The sequence below is a fragment of the Megalops cyprinoides genome, chromosome 5, assembly GCF_013368585.1.
Source record: "Megalops cyprinoides isolate fMegCyp1 chromosome 5, fMegCyp1.pri, whole genome shotgun sequence".
NCBI lineage: Eukaryota > Metazoa > Chordata > Actinopteri > Elopiformes > Megalopidae > Megalops > Megalops cyprinoides.
Genome location: NC_050587.1, coordinates 36,980,155 through 37,003,376, shown reverse-complemented (window position 1 = coordinate 37,003,376; position 23,222 = coordinate 36,980,155). Strand labels below are relative to the sequence as shown.

At 43.6% G+C, this 23,222-nt stretch overlaps 1 protein-coding gene across 2 annotated transcripts in view; it reads right to left on the bottom strand.

Moving 5' to 3' along the window:
* The window catches only part of LOC118777460 (astrotactin-2-like), a 286,377-nt gene that overhangs the window by 154,238 nt on the left and 108,917 nt on the right, over window positions 1–23,222 (bottom strand). Inside the window, exons 5-6 of one of the 2 annotated variants that reach the window (XM_036528373.1) lie at window positions 21,211–21,360; window positions 5,124–5,228 (exon numbers count right to left, since the gene is read on the bottom strand). In XM_036528373.1, coding sequence (XP_036384266.1) covers window positions 5,124–5,228; window positions 21,211–21,360 — 255 coding nt within the window. The remainder of the gene's footprint in view (window positions 1–5,123; window positions 5,229–21,210; window positions 21,361–23,222) is intronic. The other variant, XM_036528374.1, reaches the window with a different exon arrangement.

Sequence of the window (23,222 nt, the reverse complement as noted above, 5' to 3'; positions counted from 1 at the left end):
CCTCTCATGACTGCTCCTCTCTCCTCTTTCCCCCCGCTGGGAAAAGTGGAGGTAATAAGTCCTCCTTATCTGAACTGAAGTGGCGTCCGGGCCAGTGTTAGCGACGGGGGCGTTAGCCACTCCCTGATCTGACCGCTGCGGGAGCCAGGAGAAGAGGGTCAGCCGGCCGGCTGGACATTCAGTCTCAGGTTCATTTATCAGACCTGATGGGGTCTGTCTCTGTGACAGCGTTTCTCTGTCACATGAAAGCTTCTAAATTCCCTGCAGGTCAAAAAAAAAAAAAAAAAAAATGACAGGAATAAAGGTCTGCTGAGGGTGAAGGAAAAAATCACAGATTTTTCTAAGCGCCTCGATGTTTCAGCAGAGACTGAGTCGCATGGCATATACTGCAGTCTTGTTTCTCTTCCTGCCGATGAGCCAAGCGAGAACGAGGCTGTCCTGTAACAGGTTAAGGTCCCTGCTTGTAGGGTTGACGAGCTATTAACACATTATTGCCCGTTCATTACACATAAATATTTTTAACAAATTACAAAACCAAAAACTGAGTTAAGGGGTTCTAAAACAACTCGTATGGTAATGAGCTCCGTATGCATTCACATTCACTGTCTTGATCTATAGGCAAATTTCAACAAAATTTTTAACAGTACACCAATGACCACAATGAAAATCACTTTTTAAACTATTCTCTTCACTCTGATGTAAATGTTAAAAATTATACAGTGCTTAAGTACCCCATTCATGGTTGCTTGATTTAAAGTCATTAAAAGTAAAGTAAATTTAAGCATTCTGAAAATGAAAAAGTAGTGCCATCAACAAGTGTCAAAACTATCCCAGAAGCACATCAACAAGCTCAATGGAGTTTTATGTCACTATAACGATACTATAAAATATTATTAGCATTTAAAATGTAAGTTTTCCCGCTGTTTTTTCTTTCTCTTTACGCCTACTTACTGCCTAGGAGGTTGCAACTATCTGCTGTCACAGCTATTTCCGTTTTAAACATGGGTGAAACCTCCAGATCACGTTTAAGGTCAACCTGCTCCTTCTCACCTCCACTGACTCAAATCACACTCTGCCCACCACTTTCTGCAAAGCGTGCTCTGTCCCATTCACCTTCTGTGGCCATGCTCCCTCATTGATTCTCTCTTGCCAGACTCCTTTTCCGTTTGTTTATCTGGCTGTTTACGTATTTACGTGTTACTTTTTGGAGGTCCTGCAAGCAAAGACGTGTGAAGGCTGGAGGAGCTGAGTTTCGGGAAAGCGCTGAGGCGCGCCAGTGCTGATCCACCGGAAAACTGCAGAGCCTGTCACACAGGCTAGTTAGGGGCATCTTGCATGTAAATGACTAAAGCACCAAAACCTCTGACTACATCCATCAGGGGCAGCTGTAGAGACTGACAGCTGACATCTAAATCACATCATCAGTAAGACAGAGAGAGAATGTCATAAGACATTGTTCTGTTCATCGGAGTATTTTAGTTCTGGTTGCCATTTATGTATGTATGCATGTACACATGTATATATGTATGTCTGTATGTATGTATGCATATGTGTCTGTATGCATGTATGTATGTATACATGTATATATGTATGTATGTAGATATGCATGCATGTACACATGTATATATGTATGTCTGTATGTATGTATGCATATATATATGTATGTATGTATATATTTATGTATGTATGTATGTATACTGGATTCGTTTTGCTTTGACTAAATGAATGTGCGTTTGCCATGCTAATAAAGCGTATTGAATTTAATGGAGAGTGTGAGAGAGGGAGGATGAGTTTGAATGCTTGCCGCTGGGGTGGTCCACAGTCTCCCCTCACCTGTGAGAAGTTAATGCTCCCAGCTGCCTGCACTGGGCCCAGGGTACCAGGTATCTATGGCAACCACATCCTGGCACTCATCCCATCACTAAGAAAGCACTCCTAAATTATCAGGGCTGTGCGAGGGCCTCTCAATTACTGTAAGAGCCTGCAAAGCACACTAATGAATGCAAGCGCTTGCGTCTCCCATCCCCCAAACACGCACATATGCACACCCTCACTGTTGTCCGTTGCATCTTTGACCAAGTCAGTTTCAGTATTTATGCCGAAATACGACATGTATTCATATATTGTCTGTCAGTCTGTCAGTCACAAACTTCACCTCACAATTATCATTCATCAGTTACCTAGCTGGAACCTGAAGTTCTTTTTTTTTTTTTTCTTTTGGCGTTCTGGGGGCCACGTGTATTTAAAAACAAACCCAAGGAAAAGTCTTTGATTGGCTATACCCTCCCAAGCACATTCCAAATGAATGACTCTTGCCCACACTATGGCACATTCAACCTTGCACTTTTCCTGGGTTTTATTCTCTGAAAAAACACAACAGGGGTCTTCAAGATTGTTCTCGTGGCACATATTGTGTGACCGCACTGGTGTTCTGACCAGCTGCTTCTTCACAAATCATCCTGCATTCCAGCCAAACCAAGGCTATTTCGCCTTGAGAGAAGGGTAAGTCTGGCCTTCTGTCTGCCTCTGCTCAAACGCAGCACCTGAATCCAGACAACAGCCCACAAAAGAACACCACCTCTGAACACCTATAGCCACCTTCCTCATTTGTTAGGGCAAACACAAAAAGGAACCGTGGCTCTACAAAGCAGCGGGCTTCCCTTCACTCTGTGCTGGTCTTTTTGGCCTCGCTTTTTGTAAGAGTATAAGGCCGGCTCTCTCTGGCAGACTCAGAACTCTTTGAGAAGTTTTTTGGCCACCTCAGAAGCAGTCATAGCGCTCAATGCCAGCAAGAGGATAAAAGCTTACTCACTTTCTCACACACAGAGAAAGAAACAGAAAGAGAGACAGCAAGGGCGGTGAGATCAGTTACTCATTGTTCTTAAAAATGCACGTCACACCGTTATTTAATTTACCTTCCATATATATGTGCATGTGTACTTTTGCATCTCTGAATTCCTTCTGGCTGCTTCCAGAATGCTGTCTGGCGTTTTTTCTTGCAGTTAAAGCACAACTGAACTGAACTGATTTAAAATGAAATATACATTTAGGGAAAGTACTGAATTTACGGAGAAAGAAAGAAAGAGGCAGTCAGACAGAGAAAAACAGAGGGAATGAAAGAAAGAAAGCAGTAGAACTGCCAGTCTACTGAAGGAGGGAAAGGAAAAAAAATCAGCAGTAAGACCAACTCAACGATGTTGAAATAATTTATTCTTTGTTCAATATGCCTTGTTTTACCATAAATTCTTTATCCCATCTTTCCCTCTCTCTCTCTCTCTTTCATTCTCTCTCTCTTTCTTTACGTGCATATAATATATATACACTCTGCTATACATTATGTATATAGTCAATATATCAATACTTTGTGGCAGGGCAGATAGGATGAAAACTGCTTATCCTTCAGTTTCATTGAATGGGATTTTCCACAAAAACAAAAAAAAAAAAAAAACTTCTGTTGTCTGTTCTCTGCTTTGAATAGATGCAGACAGTGACTCATTGAGGTGGTGGGAGATAAATTAACCTAAATTCACTCTGAAAGACAGACCTCCTCAAGCACCCACGACCCCTGTCTCACAAGTGAATTGAAGGGAAAAATATGACTGATCTTCTTAATTAGCGGCACCGTCATCTCCATTATAATGGCCGCTCGTCCTAATTGAGGTCCCTCAGAATGGATGTTCTGGTAATGCGGGGCCAGGCCAGAGGACTCATACCGACTCAAGGCTCTCTGTATGAATTTCATTATTCCCATTTTCTCTTTAAATTAGAGCCACTCCGAGTGGTCAGAGATAGAGGAACTGTTATTCTGAAGTTATTTATCCTTTGTAGGCACACACAAAGGGACAAACCAGATCCACTGAAGACCACTGTAATGACTAATACAGCAGTTTTCTCATGCAGTTTAATTTCATTGGCCCTGCGGTGGACCCTCATGTAATAAACCCCGCTTCTTAGCCTGTGCAGAACTAATGGTGATTTCATTCCCCAAACGTTCATGGGTGGATTGTTCCTCAAGGAGTACAGATGTGTTAGTGCTTTGTCCTCCTCCTTCAGAAAAAAATGAGAAACGTTTCCTTTCTAACCTAAGAGGGCTGTCAGTTTTGAACAGGTGGATAAAAAGGTTTCCTTAAGCCCGAGCCTAGATGTGACTCATAGGCTATCTAGAAAAAAAAAGGAAGAATAACAGGAAATGGAACAATGATTTATAGCTTTTCCTTGACACTGTATGAAGTGCAGGAAGTAGTCTTTCCTGGTATTTATAGGCATGACATATGACTGGCAACATCCCCCCTCCCCCCCACCCTTTCAGGAGACATACCTTGCCTAAGCACACCACAGCCATATGGCAGCTGGATTCAAACCTGCAAACCTTCTCCTAAGTTCAATTCTCTGCCACCGGACCAGAATTCCGCTGTTCTGAGAGCCGCTTTGGGTCAGAGAGAGTGGATGATGACCGCCCCCCTCCCACGACAGGCAGTGAGCTCTCACAGCAGAGAAGCCACACATACGCCCGGTCACCTCGCTCACACTGTGCCTCCCAGCAGGCTTAAACTGATCTTCTCTCAGCAAGGCCTCAGTGCAGCCTCTGCGGAGCGGGTGCAGCATGCACGGAAATCTCTAAGATTACCAGCCCTGCTGCCGGGCGCTGCCTTTGGTTTGAGCGGTCCTTCCGAACCCAAATTTCTGTTCTCTGTGTGGACTGCTGTGACTGCGACCCCCTCTCCTCTACTTCCTGTCCGAACCTGTTTTGGTCATGGGAGAATGACTCTGGGCTGCATCTCTGTAACTCTGTTTACCTGTCTGGTTGAGATCAAGGATGCTCTGGCCAAGAAAACCTCCTGCAGCAGGAGATACTGTACATCAAAGAAGGAATCACACTGCCTCCGACCATTGGATGGTCCTTTTGCCAAATTAACGGAAACGTTCCTGCCTCGGCCCCTTCTGGTACTTTACACCGTCATTTTACTGTTATTACTGAGTATAACATTAGCTGGAATTTAGCTGGAGGTTCAGTGAAAATCATAAGGTAACATCCTCTTTAACCGTTAACAAGTATATCTCATGAAACCAAACCAGCAGACTCCTCCTGGGCCTTCTGTAACGTGTCTGAACAGGCAGCTTACCTTTGCTGCGACGTCGCCCCCTGTGTTGCTCGGTGAAGAACTTCATCTGCGTTTCATCCTCTGCCTCTGACCCTGAGTATCCAGAATGCCCAAACACACTGCTCCCTGAGAGAGGAGGTGGGGGAGGAGAAACGAAGGGGGGGAGAGGGAGATGAGGATGAAGAGGGTGGAGAGGGCAGGAGGAAGAGGAGTGGAGAGGAGAGAGATGAGGAGGGGGGAGGAAGAGGAGGCAGGGTAGTTACACAGGGAGGGACAGAGTCATGCACGGTCAGTTTCATACCATCTAACCACAGCATGCCGCAACATTGAGCGTGAAAACACTAGTTTGTCATACCTGTTGAGTCATAATAACTTCAGTCCTTGTATTACAAACTTACTCCATGAATCAGTCAACTTTATCCCTGACTCACACATGAAAACACGTTTTCCTTTTTCCCCCAAAACATAATTTTTAAATTCATTTTGCGCATCACTGAACACAAACTCTATTTGTAAAGAAAGCAACACTTGTATTTGATTGATACCCAAATCAAATTTAAGGACAAATGTTGGTTGAGCCCAGGGTATAACGTTCTAAAGTCGTTTCCTAATGCTGCAAACTTTCTCCAAGGAATATCTTGTAAAATAATAATGGCAAAAAACTTTATCTCTGACAATGTGTTAGCCATAATCAGGCTGTCTACAGAGGCCTATTCTGTGTAAAACCTTTTAAAAGACGGATTTAGCAGTCTGCAGACACCATCTCTTTGAATCTGGAGTTTTGAGATTCCTCCTTTGTGCTCAGACAGAATGGTTTCCATTAGCTAACTGCATTTTGCTGCGCAAGGGGAGTTTGAAGAATAAAAAGCAATTCAGCTGCCAAAAATTTAAGAGATACAAAAAATGGATGGGAGGACGGGATGAGGTACAAAGTGGTATATGTCATGTTATTTTACTGAAGCCATTACCATTAATACCTCCATCAAATAAATAAATAAACCTACCTAAGTAGGCCTAACCTAAGTGGAAGCTCATGCACTCTCAGCTTCTGCAGTTTTCTTTAGCTAATTTAACTAGCGAGTGGTACTGTTGTAATAAAACAAGTCATTGATTCCTGTAGTGAAGAACACCATTTCATGCTCCCAAGTTCAATTAACAACATAGCATGTTTACAGGTAAGTTAAACCCATGTATGTAGGGCTACTAAAAACAGGAAATATGATGTTTTAGTTTTTGTTTTAATTTTCAATTTACAGAACTTGCCAGAATATAGCACTGAATGGTTTTCCTTGTGGTTTTTGACAGTAGTAATTATGTGAGTGGCTAGGGCACTGGGGGGTTTAAATGTCTAATGCAATAATATTTCACAGGTAATCGCAATAGGTTTTATTTAACACTAATAATAAAACCTCCATAATCATAGTCTGAAAGACTTTACCAGTTTTACAGTGTCTGAAACTTTACACTGAAACTTTTCCAGACACTGAAAAGGGACCTATTCTATAAAGTCTCACTCTATACAAATTCAATACTTTGCCCTAAAAAAACCTTTTGTTTAATTTTCAGTGGTGTGCCTTAACTGCGATGTAGGAAGTGCTTCCTTCAATTGGTGCCAATCTCCCTCAGGCATGAGCAGAAAAAAACCACACAAAACAGAAATATTACTGTTTCACTCTTAAGGCCAGCTCACGCGATCAGGCAGCGATGAACAAAGAGTATGGGCAGTTAAATGTGACCGCCAAGCGACCCGACCTCCCTGTGGACCGGGCTAAATGTCACTTTATTTTGTGAGGCGTGCTGCTCCGCTCGAAATATCAGATCAAAGGTACTCACGGAATGCCTTGAAGAAAGAAGAAAAAAAAAAAAAAACAGGGGAACGTAACAAATGAGAGAGCATGTGTATGCATGCATTTTCAGATCAGAGCTGGGAATTATTAAAGCTGAGAAACAAACATTAACCGCGATGCGGTGGATTCTAATGGAAAGCGCCTCAGAAGTCATGGAGGCTGACTTTGAGAGAGTGCACTCATTCAGAACTTGTTGACTGCTGGGATTAAAGGACTATCAGGTGGCGCTTCATATCCTTGAGAGCTAGGTGCACACTTAAAGGCATTCCGTGGCCCCGGGAACTTGAAAGTGTCCGTCCGCACGGTGACACAAAGCAATTGCGGTGTGACATCAAACGGCGTGATAAATTGAGGGAACCGGGAGACGGAGAGTAACTGAGGGCGGACTCGGACAATGATCAGAGGGCTGTTTGATGAGACTCAAAGCAACAATCAGTCATAAAACGATCGCATGGCTGAAGGAGAACTGAAACGATCTCTCTATTCTGTTGTCTAACTTTGCTGTTTAATTAAACAAACTTGATAAGCATGCAGTATTGCAGCTTTATTCTCAGTGGCTCAGCTTTATTCTCAGTTTCTCCTTCCTCCTCGTCACTCTTTTCACAGTCCTGCTTTCTCTTCACTTCTTCTCAACCTCTCACATTTTCTTGCAAATATTCAAGAATACACACACACACACAGACACACATAAACACACAAACACACACAGACACATGCACACAGGAATACACTCCTGCTCATATACAAAGACATACATACACACACGCGGGCGCGCGCACACACACACACACACACACACACACACACACACACACACGCACACACAGACTCACGCACACATGCACAATACACTCAAAGACATACAGATATGCCCACAAGTGTGAACACATGCACAGAAGTGCACAAAAACACACACACACACACTAGGGATGTGCATCTCCATCACTGAGGCCGATGCGATACACATCTCGATGCATTGCCAATGATCCGATACATTGAAGATACATATGAAACAACTACTAATGCGATACAATATGATTCACCCTATTGCAGTGCGATTCGACACGATTTGATTCAACACAATGCGATTCAGCGCGATACGATGCGATGCAAAAGAATATGATGCTATGCAATTCAATACGGTACAGATAGTCTGATTTTATTTCTTTGATTCTTTTTTAAGCAGACAGCAAATCATAAATTAACTAAAAAAGTGCCATTTTTACTAAAGATATTTTGTCCGTCTCTCTTGAAAAATCCGAAGTGTCACCAAACATTTGATTTGTAGCAATTCGGTGGAACGTGTAGCTCTTCCTCATTCATGATAATCTGTGACTCGCCCGGACAGGCCTCCAACTCGCGTGAGACTTGGCCGAGAGACTTGACGAGAATTGGCCACTGAAAGCAGTGGAGATGAGAGAGCGTACTTGGTTAGAAATGATGCATCCCGAGCTCCCACTTTCTCCATCACCCTCACTCCTCTCCCTAATTCAGATCTTTCCCTCATTACTTCAGTCTGATAAAGTTTTACTGACAGAAAGCATGTACTGTACACTCATGATACCAAAACATCTACAGGAATATCAAATCAAGTGAACAAATAACATAAAAACACATAAAAAGAAAGATATAAACCATAGCAGAACATCTTAGTGAAAGCAAAATACACTTTTTAAATCTTTACTATTTTCATCTTGTCAACTACTTCTGTGTCATTCACTGTCCCTCCGACTGTGTCAGGTAGCTGTGTACTATGACACATCACGCCCCTCCTTTCCAGGGGAGATTTGGTACTCATTCTGCATCTGGGAGGGCTGGGAACTTTGGGCAGAGTGCTGCTATACTGGAGAAACAGAGAGCTCTGTTTTTCACCTTTAATAAGGAGAGCAGAGCTTCCTCTTGACCTCCTGGAGCTGGCAGTGTGAGCACAGCCTGTCCTCTCTGGCAGGTCTGTGTTTGCCAGACTCCACAGCTTGGCACCTGCTCACCTAGTCCATTTTTAGGCTTTGCCATGGTATTTCTGTATCTTGCTACAGCAGAGACAGGCACTCTTCCACAGCGTGGTGTCTTCTAAGGGCCTGACAGTACCCGTGTTTGCCCTGTGGCATCCTGTGTTGCTCAATCGGTCGACGTCGTTTTGCTTGCGCTGTGCTATGATTTGGCTGATTCCGATTTCCTGTATATAGGGTCCTGTTATGGGGTCACTGCAGTAAGCCTCAGGACAAACAGGTTACGAGGGCTCTTGCCTGGGTTAAGCCTTCAGCTTGGCCCTGCATTGTGAGGATACCGCACAGCGAAGAAATGGTTTTCAGGTCGATCAGTGCATTAGTACCGGCCTCTGTTGGATCGAAATGAATACAGAGTATCAGCTGATTTCGGGCCTGCATGAATTTTTGGAAGTTAACATCATTCTTGTAGGATATTTTTGACTTTGTTTATTGTTTAACGCAATTGTTTCTCTCCATACATGTGTTTTCTTCTCCTATCATGACATATCATGACATTTTCCCTTCGTGTGATGACATGCCAGGCATGTGTTCACCCTAACTGCAAGGTGAAGCTCCATCTTATTTCTAAACCTAAAAAAAAGCAAAACATTGATATTAAAGCTACAAGTAAGACTTATTGTCACACTGCCTAATGCGTGAAATTACTGCAACCTCTCCCGAGATTCAGAGATGCCAGATTATAATTGTGTTCTTTCAGAATTACTTTACACTGTGCAATACTTACAGTGGCAGTGGCTAGAATAGGAAACATGTGAGGAACAATATAATTAAGACTTTCCTCTCTCACTCTCCCCCTCACACACTTTCCTTTCCTCTTGCTCACATAAATCTAGCTCAATATCTGGCCTCATTGTGGGGTGTTTTATGCTGAATACTCAATCTCCCCTTGACCGGCTCCAGTGTTTATCCAGCACATTAAGTGCAAGAGTACTTAAATCAAATGCTTTTCAAGTTTGATTCCCCCCCCATAAAAATGATCCTGTCGTACGTTGTGACTTTTAAGGAGAAGCAATCAGAAACAAAAAAAAAAATAAAATGTTTTAACTATGACCTGCTGGAGGTTGCCAAGAGACTCAAGGCCTTGGCTGAACCTGAGGCAGTAAAAAATCCTCTTCCATCTCAGAGCCTGCACACAGAGCATCTGCCTCAGGGACACAGGACCCAGGCTGGAGTCTTTCTGATCCTGCACTTGTTATAAAAATGCAATAACTTAAACTTGTCTCTTGCAGTGAAGAACAACGACTTCCCCAAATGCGCACATGACCAGACTGGGGAAGTCAGCCCAGAACAGGAGGAGAGGAAAAGAATGGTTTCTATTGATCCAAGTCCCTCTGACACAAGACCTATCGACAGTTCCTCTCTGCCTAATAACGTGCCGTTTCCATTTCCACCAGAGAGAAGCAGAAATTCCTATTAAAATGCATGCTGAAGTCAATTCATTCACTGTGTAACTTGTTACAAATCCGAAATGCAAAACACAATGGATTGAATTTATGTAGCACCTTTAAAGGATCACAAACTGCTCTGTCAAAATTTCTTAAATTCAGCTTTTTGGAACACTGTTACAAACAAAGAATCAAAGTGAAATATGGAATTGTTTTTTTTTTTTTAATTTTCCTTTGTACGAGTTTTAATTGAGGTTTTGTCACAGGCATTTCTCAATATTTTACATTCAAACATGCCATTACAATTATGCATGCATTATTACACACACACACACGCATACATATATAAAATATGTGTCACTAACTATGTATTCATCTGTAAGTGGCTGGTGAAAGTTTAGATGAAGGATAGTGCCATTACAGATATGTCACATTCAAAAGCACCGCCTTGCAGATGCAGTGTGGTAAATCCAGGTTAACTGTAACATTATAACCCCAAGAGCACTAAAACATAACAATCCTGACCATCCTGTTCTCAGCCACGCTCTTCAGCCATTTCATTTGATTACCATCCTGGATATTTCACTTATCCATCAGAGTCTTCCGATATTTGCCACATCTAATTAGAGCAGGGATTGATGGGGGTTGTAATTGTTTAATTGCCAGGGTGCTCTGAAAAAAAGAATGAGAGTCCCTGTTTCCACAGAGGGATAGGTTGTTCCCCTGATAAGAGGGAAAACGTTGCGACACTGTCAGCTTCTTCACAGTTCTAACCTTCTGTGAGAGTTGCTACTGGCTTACAGCTTGTGCATCTTCTTAATATGTCCTCAGATTCTCACCTATTATGCAGTTATTCCTCCTGCTATTGTAAGATTTAAGAGAAAAATAAATAATAAAAAAAACAAACTAGCCAACTTCGAAGTGTGCAATACAGGCCCCGATTGCTTAAGTGGACTGACAGTCACTTCAAGACTCATTAATTACTCATAAACATGTAAAATATTATCACATATTTCTAGTTTATCTATAATCACACATTTCCAGGATCTTATCTCTTGGATCTCTTGGGAAATCATGGGCTGTCAAGCGCTCTGTGAAGGGTGATGTATCTAATAAAGATGTATTGACCAACTGAAAGTCTTTAAGTATTTATTCATTTATTTATTATTTTTTTGCAGACATACTGTGATCTAAGATGATTCGCTCTGGGTCAGGCGCTGATTGCTACAGGAAGACCCAGCCACAGACAGAGGACAGACTGATTCCTCCCCAGGGCGATTAAGAGGTTTAAGAGTACTGATCCACAGGATCAGACTATTAAAACACGCATAAGACCAAGAGAAAGGCGTGAGTGAGTAATATAACACTCCACGGAGCCTAAAGCTGATCAAAGCGCATAATGAGGAGTCCCATCGCCACCCCCATCAGGTGAAGTACGTGTGAGCCGGCATTGTCTGCTGCAGTAATTCCACTTCTGCTGCTGGTGTGATGACTGTGATTCCAACACATTTCACAGGAGACTGAAACAGCAGGCTTTAACAACACTACTATAGATGCATGCCCTTCAGATATCACCTGGAAACCATACTCAGCATACTCACATACTTTAATTCACTTTGAAAATGAATTTCCTTCACAGACCACTTTATATGGAATTGCTTACACACAGTAACAGTTAAAAGTTTGGACTGACATGATTAATATAATGGGAAATGGGAATAATAATGGGAAACATGAATTCAAAGACATTTTGATTTAAATACTTATGCTTAAATGCTGAAAGTTGCTTTTTATATAATTATAAATAGTGAAGGTGATGCCTAATTATGAACTTCTTTGCAAAAAAAATATTTTTAAAAAACATTTTTGGTTACTTTGAAAAATCAAAAATATACGTTAGCTTTGAATTGTTTCAAATACTGGTATTGGTTACTGCATAATTACATTTGTGTTATTTCATAGTCTTTAATATTATTCTAAAAGATGGACAATAGTAAAAAAAAAGTGAAGAATAAAAGATGTGTCCAAACTTTTGACTGATACTGTAACTTACAGTCTTTTGACTTCTCCATGTGCACAAGAGGGTGTTCTGACTGGCGTGTCTCAGGTAAAGTACCTTACCCACAGCACGCGGAGGGGGGCAGCGCTGGGGCTTAAATCTCTTAAAGCTCTGTTTACGCCCGGGTTTCCGTAAACCGTCTCCTAATTCCGTTTAAATCGCCCCATCGCTGCTCCTCTTAATCTCGTATCTGCGCTGTAAACCCGGTTCGCTCTTTTGTTTCGTTTTAAATCCTATCCCATTTGTGACAGGCGCTCTCTAACGTCGGGGAGGGGGGGGGCGTTTTTTTTCCCGCCGAGGAGCGGGCGCGGGGGGATTTGTTCCGGTTTGATTTGTAAATGGAGCTCAGGAGGCCTGCAGGGAAGAGGCAGGGGCCCCACGGGCGGCCGGCGGATCAAACGCGGAGAACAGAGAGGCGGCGGTCCCCGTGCTGGGACGCGCCGACACACTCGCTGTGCTGCAGTAAATACAGAAAACCAGCATCGACGTGCATCCTGCCCCTTCAGAAACAGCCATCTGCGTCTATATGCTGCAAAACAGGACTTCCACATGCAAGCTGTGTGTTTGAATATAAGCAAAAGCACACTAAAGGCACTGGATACATGTCAGTTCTTGTCACAGAGAGGCACGAGCATTCACACACACACACACACACACACACACACACACACACACACACACACACACAGTTGCACACATACACATATGGAAATATACATTTACACAGACACATTTACACACATACACACGTGCACACACATACACACACACGCACACACACACACACACACGCACACACGCATGCACACAGGTGTACGCATACACATATGGAAACACACATTTACACCCACATACACACACACATACACACACACACACGCACGCACGCACGCACGCACACACGCACACATGCACACATGCACACATGCACACACGCACACACACATATAACACATATAACACATCTAATAGGAGGAAGGGAGACGTGTGGGGAAACGTGAGAGACAGACAGACGCTGAGGACAGAGAGACTTCAGCACACCGCATCGCTGCTCTCTCTCTCTCTCCATTTCCCAGCTCTCCTCAAGGGCGTCCCTGGCCCTCGATTTCAAACCCTCCACGAAGGTAAACTCTGGGAGGAGAGCGAGAGAGAGAGCGCTGGTGGCACTAAAGCGCCTCATTAGCAGGGCTTATTCACAGCGTCCTCAGCTCAGAGATCTCCCGCTCTCTCTCCTCTCCCCTCTCCACTGGCACCACCGCCTCAGTCAGAGCACACAGACGCATCACCCCCGCGGAGCGAAAACACGCAAAAAAACCCAACACGTCGCTTAAACGCTCCCATTAAACAGCCCCGCGGAGCAGGCGAATTGATACATGCCTCCATGAAATATAAAAGCGCCACGATTCGCCACCCTCCATTAGCTTCATCTGGGAGGCCACTGCCGTGAAATATTAACGCCGTTCGGCGATATTAGCCCGGCAAGACTGGCGTCGGACGAGTCGTTGTGATCTTTTCACTGCAAGCTTCTGCCCGCCACATGCTTCCCGCTTGCACCAAAGTCAACAGCCTCGTCGTGACGCTAATTTGGTGGAGTGGTTAGAGTGCAGGATACGTAAGCACACGGTTTCAGAGACAGAGCTGCCAGAGCAGGGAACGCGCCATTGTAAGCCTTGGGCGAAGTGCTAAACGTGAATAGCTTGTAAAGCATTCAGCCGGGATTGCGAGTTTGAATCTGTGATTCATGCCTTTTTTTTGTTGTTGTTTATTTTGGTCCAGATAGCCATGTCGAGGGTGAGGCACAGAGTTTCAGTAATCGTGTCACACTTCCCTCTGCTCAGAAAATGTCCTTCTTTTTCCGGGCTGGGGAGGAGGAGGGGTCAGCACAGATGTGACAGGACAGTAAATTATGCCGTGTGGAAAGTCTGGTCGTTTGGCTATTGGTCATCTAATGAACTGGAGGGTGACGGGCAGGTGAAAATGCTTTGGCTCACCCCTGCGCCCCCATGCCCCTCCTCTGTAGCATTGCTCCACCCCCCAGTGACGGGGGAGGAGGGAGAGCGATGGAACTCTTTTTTCCCCAATCGCCGGCGTGACGCCATTGATCAGAGGAGATTCGGCCGGCGCAGCCGGCAGCAGAGGAGAGAGAGAGAGGAGTTCATCAGACGCGATAAAAGCTAATCGTTGTTTTCCGGGGGGTGTGGGGGTCGCGCGATCCCATTTCGGGGCCCGTCACGGCTCTGACGTATTGCCGCCTGATGGAACTCCCATGCGCGGGCGCCACGGCAACGCCGGTGATGGATGGCCCGCGATCGCTCCTCTGTTGCCTCCGGCTGACTGGTCCAGTACATCCGTTTCAGTCTGAAAAGGTTAAGTATGATTTAACCGCAATAGCAGGAAACGTAATTACGTACAGATATCTGTGTCCGTACACCTTCCGCTTTCATCAGAGCCTGGGGAGACGGAGTACAGAGACAGGGGAGAAAAAAAGCAACAAAAAACCAAAACCGATGATATTTAAGGAGAAGCTGTACCTGGATGTAAGAGTTTAATGACCTGTTAGCATTACTGTAATCCCTAAATATATGACACTGTTGCTGTCTCTGTGTCTGACTGCTTGACAGTGTGCGAATATAAGCGTGTAACATCCTTTTTGTGTATGACTGGGTAATGCGTGTGACGTGACTGTAATGCCCTGTGATTACAGCTAACACCCTGTGACACCCCACACACAGTCCGTGCGCATAGCCGTGAAATGCTTTTTCTGAATGGCTGCCACTTCTGATTGTTGCTGCAAAAAGGCTGTAGCTCGTATAAAACACCACAGTCAGAAAGATACCGAAATTCTGCACACAAGTCAGGCCAAAACACCCGGGCGAAAACAGCGGGTTTTGGAAGGTCAGCCGGCAGTGGTGTGTTTTTCCTGGAGCCGTGAGAGCACAGAGGCGTGCACCGCGCCTCGATTTTTCCGGCTGCCTCCTCGCCGCCGGATGATCCCTCATGTGGGATGATTAGGAGGGGGTTTAAGTCGGATGCTGGCGAGTGCTGAGCACTGATAACGAGGCCGTCGGGTGCCGGACTGCGGCCAGGCCCACACCGGCGCGGGGTGCGGGCGCGGGGCGCGAGGCGCAACAGGGGCGGAGCCGGGCCCCGGGGCCCGAATAAAGAGAAGGTCTGACCCGGAACCTCAAGGCCCTCAGCGCCTATGTGGGAAATGAAAACATGTCTGTTTACAGTTCAAATCTGAGAATGCAAACCGCAGGAAATAAGGGCATCCCACATCCCAAAATACATACAGCATACACTACTCTCATAACTAACAGATAGTAATGCAATAAGGGCATCCTCTATCGCAAAATACATACAGCACATGCTATTTTCACAGATAATAATAAGAAATATCTTAATCGCCATATTGATGAATGTGTTACACAATATGTGTTCTCCAGCATAATCTATAATATATGAAATGTATGACTAATATTGCACATGTGGAAGAGGCAAAGTTTCATATATTGTAGAAAACTGGCAGTGCCTGTATTTCAAGAAATCGAAATGACATTTCTTAACTGATATTATATGCTGCCATACATTGCTTTCTTTTGTGCGGGTACTCTGACGCAAGCGGGGATGTTACCGGGTGAAATGTTTCTAAAAGAACAATATGCCAGATAGCGCTGATCCGCTTTTCACTTACACTTCTTCCTGTTTCTGAAAGGTAGTAATCTGGAGAACGCAATGACAGGGTGGATTTTCAATCACAGCGTCAGACACCATCAAACTGACAACCCCTTTAGCGCAGTCTTGCAATGGTTATTCATATATGTGTTTTGGCTTAATGGAAAGCTAAAGCTAGCGGTCACGCTAGTGGCACACGCACACAGTCGTGCCCGGGGTTTGTTCTGTAAACAGCAGGGAAGGTTCTAAGTACTTCTGTAAATGCACGGCACATCTAGCACCGAAGGCCTGGGAGAAAACCCAATTCTAACACGCTGTTCAGCCTGCTGGCTTTGTTTATTAAAGCCTTCTGCTGGCGAGATACCCGAGACTCGCATCCTCACGTACAAGCAGCTCCTATGGCTTATTAACACTTAATAAGCATGTTTTAAACATGTCAACACTCAACATTCATACAGTTTGACATGCTCATTACAACTTAACAAGCATGTAATTTGTCAATCGGCATGTCATCCTTTAATGTACTGATTATCCCTTAAATGGTTATAAACACTTAGCCTGCCTCATGTCTAACACGTGGTTACTAACAAGCAACACTCATACGATTATGCTCATATGCTTAACATGCTTATTAACACGTAACATGACAGTCACTTCATGTGCAGGGCACGGCTTCAACAATGACCCTACCTATTCTACTGCGATATGTGTATATTTTTTACAGTCCTGTTCAAATATAAACACATATGTTATAATTTACCACCGCTGCATGTAACCAAGCAAACACACACACACGCACGCACGCACGCACGCACTCGACACAGAAACTCAACTCTGAGGCTATTTTGAGTCCCAGGCTGCGACCAGCTGTGAATCGGCTCAGCCAGAGATCACTGGTTTTGCTGGTGCTGAGATATGAGCGGGGCGCATTCTCAAGCAAGGTCATTCTGAAATAGCATCTTCAGAGGCACCTGAGGTAACAACAACAGAGGGCTGGAAAAGCAGCGGCTCAGTGGACCAGGGAGCGCGGTCACAAACGATCAGCTCTTCCTGACTCAACCGTTATCCGAGGACACCATCAAGGTAACGAGACAGGGAGAACCTACTGAGAACCTCAAAGGGCAGCTTCAAAGCAGCGATTAAAAAAAAAATATAAAAATCAGTCACAGGAGAAATACAGAAATACACACACACACACACCACAATGTCATCTGCTCCTAGGGTGCCTGTGATGAAGTCTGACAGATCAAAACAGATTAATGTTTCCTCAGGAGCAGATCAAACTCTTGTAATGCTTTGAATTAGAGAACTCTGAGCACAAAGGCCCTTGCAACTCACTACTGAAAGGGGAAAGTGGATGTCAGAAAAATGCCTTTCTGAACTAATGCTGTGGAGCAAACTTAAAAAAAACACACACCTCTGCACATGCACGCGCGCACACTCACACTCACACTCGCACATACATATGCATGCATGCGCGAGCACACACACACTAGAACTGCTGCTCCAATCCTATTTTAGTTCAGTCAGTCAATGCAGCGAATGAATTGAAATTCCAAAGATGAACTGAATGTTTTCCTCAACAAAAAGAAAAAGAAATAATTTTACACGTAGATTTTCCAATTGATGAATTGAATTTCAGTTCATTTCCTCAATTTTCTGAATTGCCTTGGAACTGGCCCCAGCTCTGACACACTCACTGGGCTCTCTCTGTGTTTACTGCTGAGAGAATGTGAATAATATGCTGACTCACTCTGGGAAAGGAAGGTGCGGCAGCTAAAACAAATTTAGAAGTAAACCTAATAAGGTTCCACAAATGCAATTCATTCCAGATGAACCCAATTTACAGGGTTTTCGCTCTGAAACAACAGCGACAACACAAAATGTTTGAGATCATTTGTATTACAGTCATGTCACAAAAAAAAATGTGGAAAGCGGGTTGACCAGATAGAGAGTGTAAATTGGTTCAATGCTAGGGACGTGCTGTCGGCACAAACTCACTCGGGTTGCACAGATGCTGAACCTCGTACCGTTGAAAGTATATAAAGTGGAAAAAGCCTGTCCTAATCTAAACTTTACCTTGCCTTTACAGCTTGCTGTTCATCTCTCCTCCTCAGGAGGAGGTTCCCTATCTCAGTAACACAGATGACTGCTGACTGACAGAGTTCTCCTTGCTTTTTTCCAATCTTTAGCACTGAGTGCCAACATCAGTACCCCACCGAAAGCATGGTGGGTATCAAAAGCTAACAGAAAACTCCACACAGAGGTATAGTCACTACAGTATGTATGAGGGAAAGTCATACAGTTCAAATAAAAATGCATAAGTACACACACACACACACACACACACACACACACACACACGCGCACACACACAAAAGGTACAAAAATGTTCAGTGAGCATCTGATGTCAGCACACAAAAGATAGAAACAGCTCCTCCCAAAACACTCAAGACATGGGCCCTAGGGATGAACCACACAGTGTTAACACAAGGAAGATGAAGACCTTGCTCACTTCTGATTTATTAAACTGAATTCTTTTCAATGATCTTACTGGTTGGCATTCTTCTTCATGAGTAATGATAGTATGGATGAAATAGTTGCCAACAGTAACAGCTTAAAACAGACCAGATGCTGTGTGGTTTGTTAACAGAGCGAGTGTAAATTTCTCTTCCCCGTTTTGATACCTGGCCATTGAGCTTGGAACCTTATGACCATTTTGGAGTGGCTAAGTAGTTCTGTTTACTTCACACAGCATTAACACCACAGCTTATGTTTCCCAATGGCTAGAATATTACAATAAAAACTAAATTATTATTTAGCATTATAAAAACTGTGAAGGCATGTGGCTTGAAATAACATTACATTTTATTTTGTCACATAGCAGACACTCTTATCCAGAGTGATGGAAAATATTACGAGTGCAAAAGAACATCTAATAAAGTCAATGGCATGAGCAAGGTCATGTGTTTGATTGTCTGGAGGACGCGGGTATCTACAGCACAAATGGCTGTAAGCGCTCTCCTCTCTGCTGCCAAGCTAATCTCAGGACAGCGTTTGTTAGCTTCCATTTCTGACTCTTCTATCCACAGAAGCTCACACTGCTGTTCTGGGATCAGCGCAGCGGGCTTCTGTCCCTCCTCAGGGACAGTCTTCCACACAATGAACTCTCATACAAAGAGGAGTGCGAAGATGAAAAGTCTTAATGAGCGAACGACTTATGATCCAAAACTGAGCCTCCCATCTCCCCGTCCCTCCTGGCCCTAGCGTGTGATCTCACCAAACGCTTTTCTTCCAGGGAGAACCTAATCTCCTTGTAGAGTGGGCGAACTTTCTCTCGCTCACTGAATCGGGTTTACAGGGCTTAGAGCAGAGCACGCCACCCGTTACCCTGCTTTCTCGCTGATATCCCATCATGCCGCTGGTACTGTGGGCAGAGTTCTCCACGCTGGGTGTCACCCTGCAAGCGTGCTTTTTTTTCAGGGGTGAAATCAAGAACAAAGCATATGGCAAGTCAGATTACCCATGCTACGAGTCTGGAGTTAAGTAGTTCACGTCACGGAACACAGAGGGAGACGCAGTATTACATACACACACAGTGCATTTAATGCCGTGTGACTGGTAATGTAATATCTGCTATTACAGTTTTTTTTTTCCTCCAAGCAAGCTGAATTAGAAAAGATTACTATTGCAGCAGCGTGTCAGGGACTGACACTGGGACACTGTGTGCAATCTAAAAAACCATAAATCTACTGCCCACTCGGTGCATAGACATAGAGGTCACAAAGTGCCCAGCTATGCCCTGATCTCTGAGAAACACTTTTATATATATATATATATATATATATATATATATATATATATATATATATATATATATATATATATAAATATATATAAAAAAAATTGAAGCAGCTTAATCACAGCAAAGCTAGCCCAGCCTACATAAGGGGGCACTAATGCTTTCACATATTAATGTCTGCATGCAGGGGCTGAAGTGGAGTAAAATAACGTGGGCCAAAGTTTCAGGGAGGGAGGGTGTGATCTGCTGTAGCCACAAAATTACACTTACAACCTTTTCCTACAAGAGACGCTGCAGCTGTGCCCTTGATAGTGAGCAGTTTACAGCGTGTCAATGTATGCTGAAACCTACATTTGGAACCGTATTAAATAAATTATATTTCTGAAACAGTTTTTAAACATATTTTAAAATTTTCCCCACTTCCTTTGCACTGTACACGAGTCTTACTTAGTCTTATTAAAAAAAGATACACTGTGCTGACACACTTTTTATGCAATACTCCCCCCCTCTGTGGAACTGGCGGCTTCTCTGTTTGTGGGGAGTACGCAGTTCTGACTCAGTGGATGCTGTGTGTCCTAAAGACTGAAAAATAATTAAACTGATAACAGAAAGAGGGGTGAATATGAAGACACCAAGAATGATACTCAATTCCTATACTTTCCTCTACTTTAGTTACAATTCCTCTGTTCTTTTATTGTCCTTTGGGAATTTGGCAATGTGCATGGTGTCTACGCATGTGTGTGATTCTAGCCAAACCTTTACAGAACATTATGAAGGAGAATGTGTTACGTGCCATGCAGGTTCAAACATAATCATTCACTCTCTTGTATGTTTTTCAATGTAATGGCTTGTATTTATTGTGATCAGGTGACCTTGAAAATATCAAAGGCTGTGTGTGTGTGTGTGTGTGTGTATGTGTGTGTGTGTGCGTGCATGGGTGTGTACGTATGATAATCCATCGAAAACAGAATCATTCTGTTGGTAACATGCATATCATTTGTTTTTTTACAGACATATAAGTAAACAGGATAAACATTTTTTTCTGCTGGTTAAAAACATATAAGCCACTGGAAAAAAAAACTGTACCACTTTTAAAATTTAGAGTAACCTATTGCTTTCAAGCCCATGTAATGGATATTATTGTAAACATGCTGTTTTTTAGAATTGTTTCTTGTGGTACATGTCGGACACTCAGGGGTTCCCAAGAAAGGCACAAATAATCCCAAGACCAAAAAACAGTAAATCCGAATGCCTAAATCAGATATCTAATACATTTTTACCCTGAATTTTGGACAGGCAGTGACACAGACAGATAAAGGGTGGGGTCCTACCTTGTGAGCGGCTGTGTGGCCTCTTTCTGCTGGTGGAGGAGCTGTGTGTGGCCTGCTGCAGGTGAGCAATCTCCACGGCCGTGTTGGCGTGAAAGCTCTCCTTGAACTTCAGCATCAGGGCATCCACTGCTTCTTGCTGCGGCTCGAGAGCTAAGGATGTGTTCACAGCGGTGCTCGGTGTTAACACATCGCCCGCATCCATCACAGGGGGTGATCCATTAAAACAGAGCCATACATCAGCCAGAGTACATGCAGCAGCACTAAACAGAATGAAACCCTCTGTAAATTACATGTAGCGTGGTAAAAGAGCCGTATTGCTTAGAAAAAAAAAAAAATAGATTTAAAAGGGACACAAAAGGGATGTGATGCCATGAGGTTTATTTACTATTTGTTTTATCTTAATTAGCAAAAGCAGCATGCTTAAAAAGCTAGCCAGCTGCTTGCCAACTGCACTGATGTTCAGGCACTCAGAAAGTCTCATATCTGAGGCATGCCATCTACTGCAGCACTCTCACCATGGCTCAGATATTGACTTAAAGATATGAAAATACATCCCCGAGCGCACGTCTTTACAAAGCTAGATACTCACCAAAGTATCTCGGCTCGTGTACCTAATTCCTCAGTGGCGGGCTTCAGGGGATTTACACTCGCAAGTTGCAACTGTACGGCTGCCCTAAACCGCTATGCTACACAGCTGGCCCAATAACTGTCTGTTGACATCTTCCATTATCAAACAGAAAATATTGACATCTGTGCTCGGTACGTACCGACTAACATGACTGTGTGCAACATGCAAATATAGCCAGGAATATCGAATGAGAGAGAAGAATGTCATGTCAGACGAGAAAAGAACTTCACATTTCAAACAGGAGAAAAAAAACATTCTGTCACTTTTTGCTGTTTCTGCTGTTGTTGCCGCTGTTAAAATAAACGACACCAACACATTCATCTGCCAAGCAGATGGGAGTTCCAGTGTTCAGAGCTTCCTCACATATTGAGCGCTCCAGCACAAACTGTGCTGAAAAAAACTGGACTCTCACTGGTCAAGTGAGATTGAACAGTGTGATGCTTGTCTGTCAAACACTGATGAGGGAGGCGGTGTGAGGGGGCCAATTTGCAATTTGCAAATGGTCCAACACGCCCTCCCCCCTCCCTCGTTGGAAATTGCTCCATGTTAGACAGAACCAAAATGATAATGACAGCCTGTCCGCTGATGGTCGAAAACGGCAATTGCTGCATTTATCTTTGTGTGAATCGATTCTACCTTGTCAGAGGATGCGGGCATGTATGGAGTCAGAGAAATGCAGCAATTCAGAAACAAGAGTGGGAAAAAAGCGTTACTGCTTTATTCGCACTAATTTCCACTTCTGCAGAAATCTACAAAGAAGGAACAGGACACACTTCTGGAGGTCACTAAAAATGATCCATTTCAAAATTTTGGAAATTTTTGGTGGAGATAAAGTGTTGACAGGTCAAAGCTCGTTTGAAAACCTCAATTGATCAGAAAAGCACCAAAAGAAAGAATCTTGCAAGGAGAAAATAAATTAAAAATAAAAAAAAGAAAGTAGAAAGTATACAAAGAGAAGCTGAGAAACACAAGAAAGCGAAGCATGTTTCTATACCAGTGGCATGAAATAAATCATATCTGAGGAGGCCATGGTGAATAATGAAACACAGAGTACTTGTGTGAAAATCAATAACAATACAGAACAACACACAAAATCAGGGCAAAGTGCGAATCCGGCTGCTTCCGCTTTGGCTCAGTGCAGTGGAAAATGACCAGGCCTCACAGGGGGGTGTGGCAGGGCTAGGGGTCGGCCCGTATTTCACATCCATGTAATCACGCTGTGCCTCACTTGCGCATCGGAAAAAAAAAAAATGTAATACTCTTCCTTCTCATTGCCTCCTACACGGACAATATGAACCAACACGACAACAACAATAAAAATAATAACTTACAGCACCCTCTATATTGATTGATTGTTTTCAATGTTATCTTAATAGGACTGCAG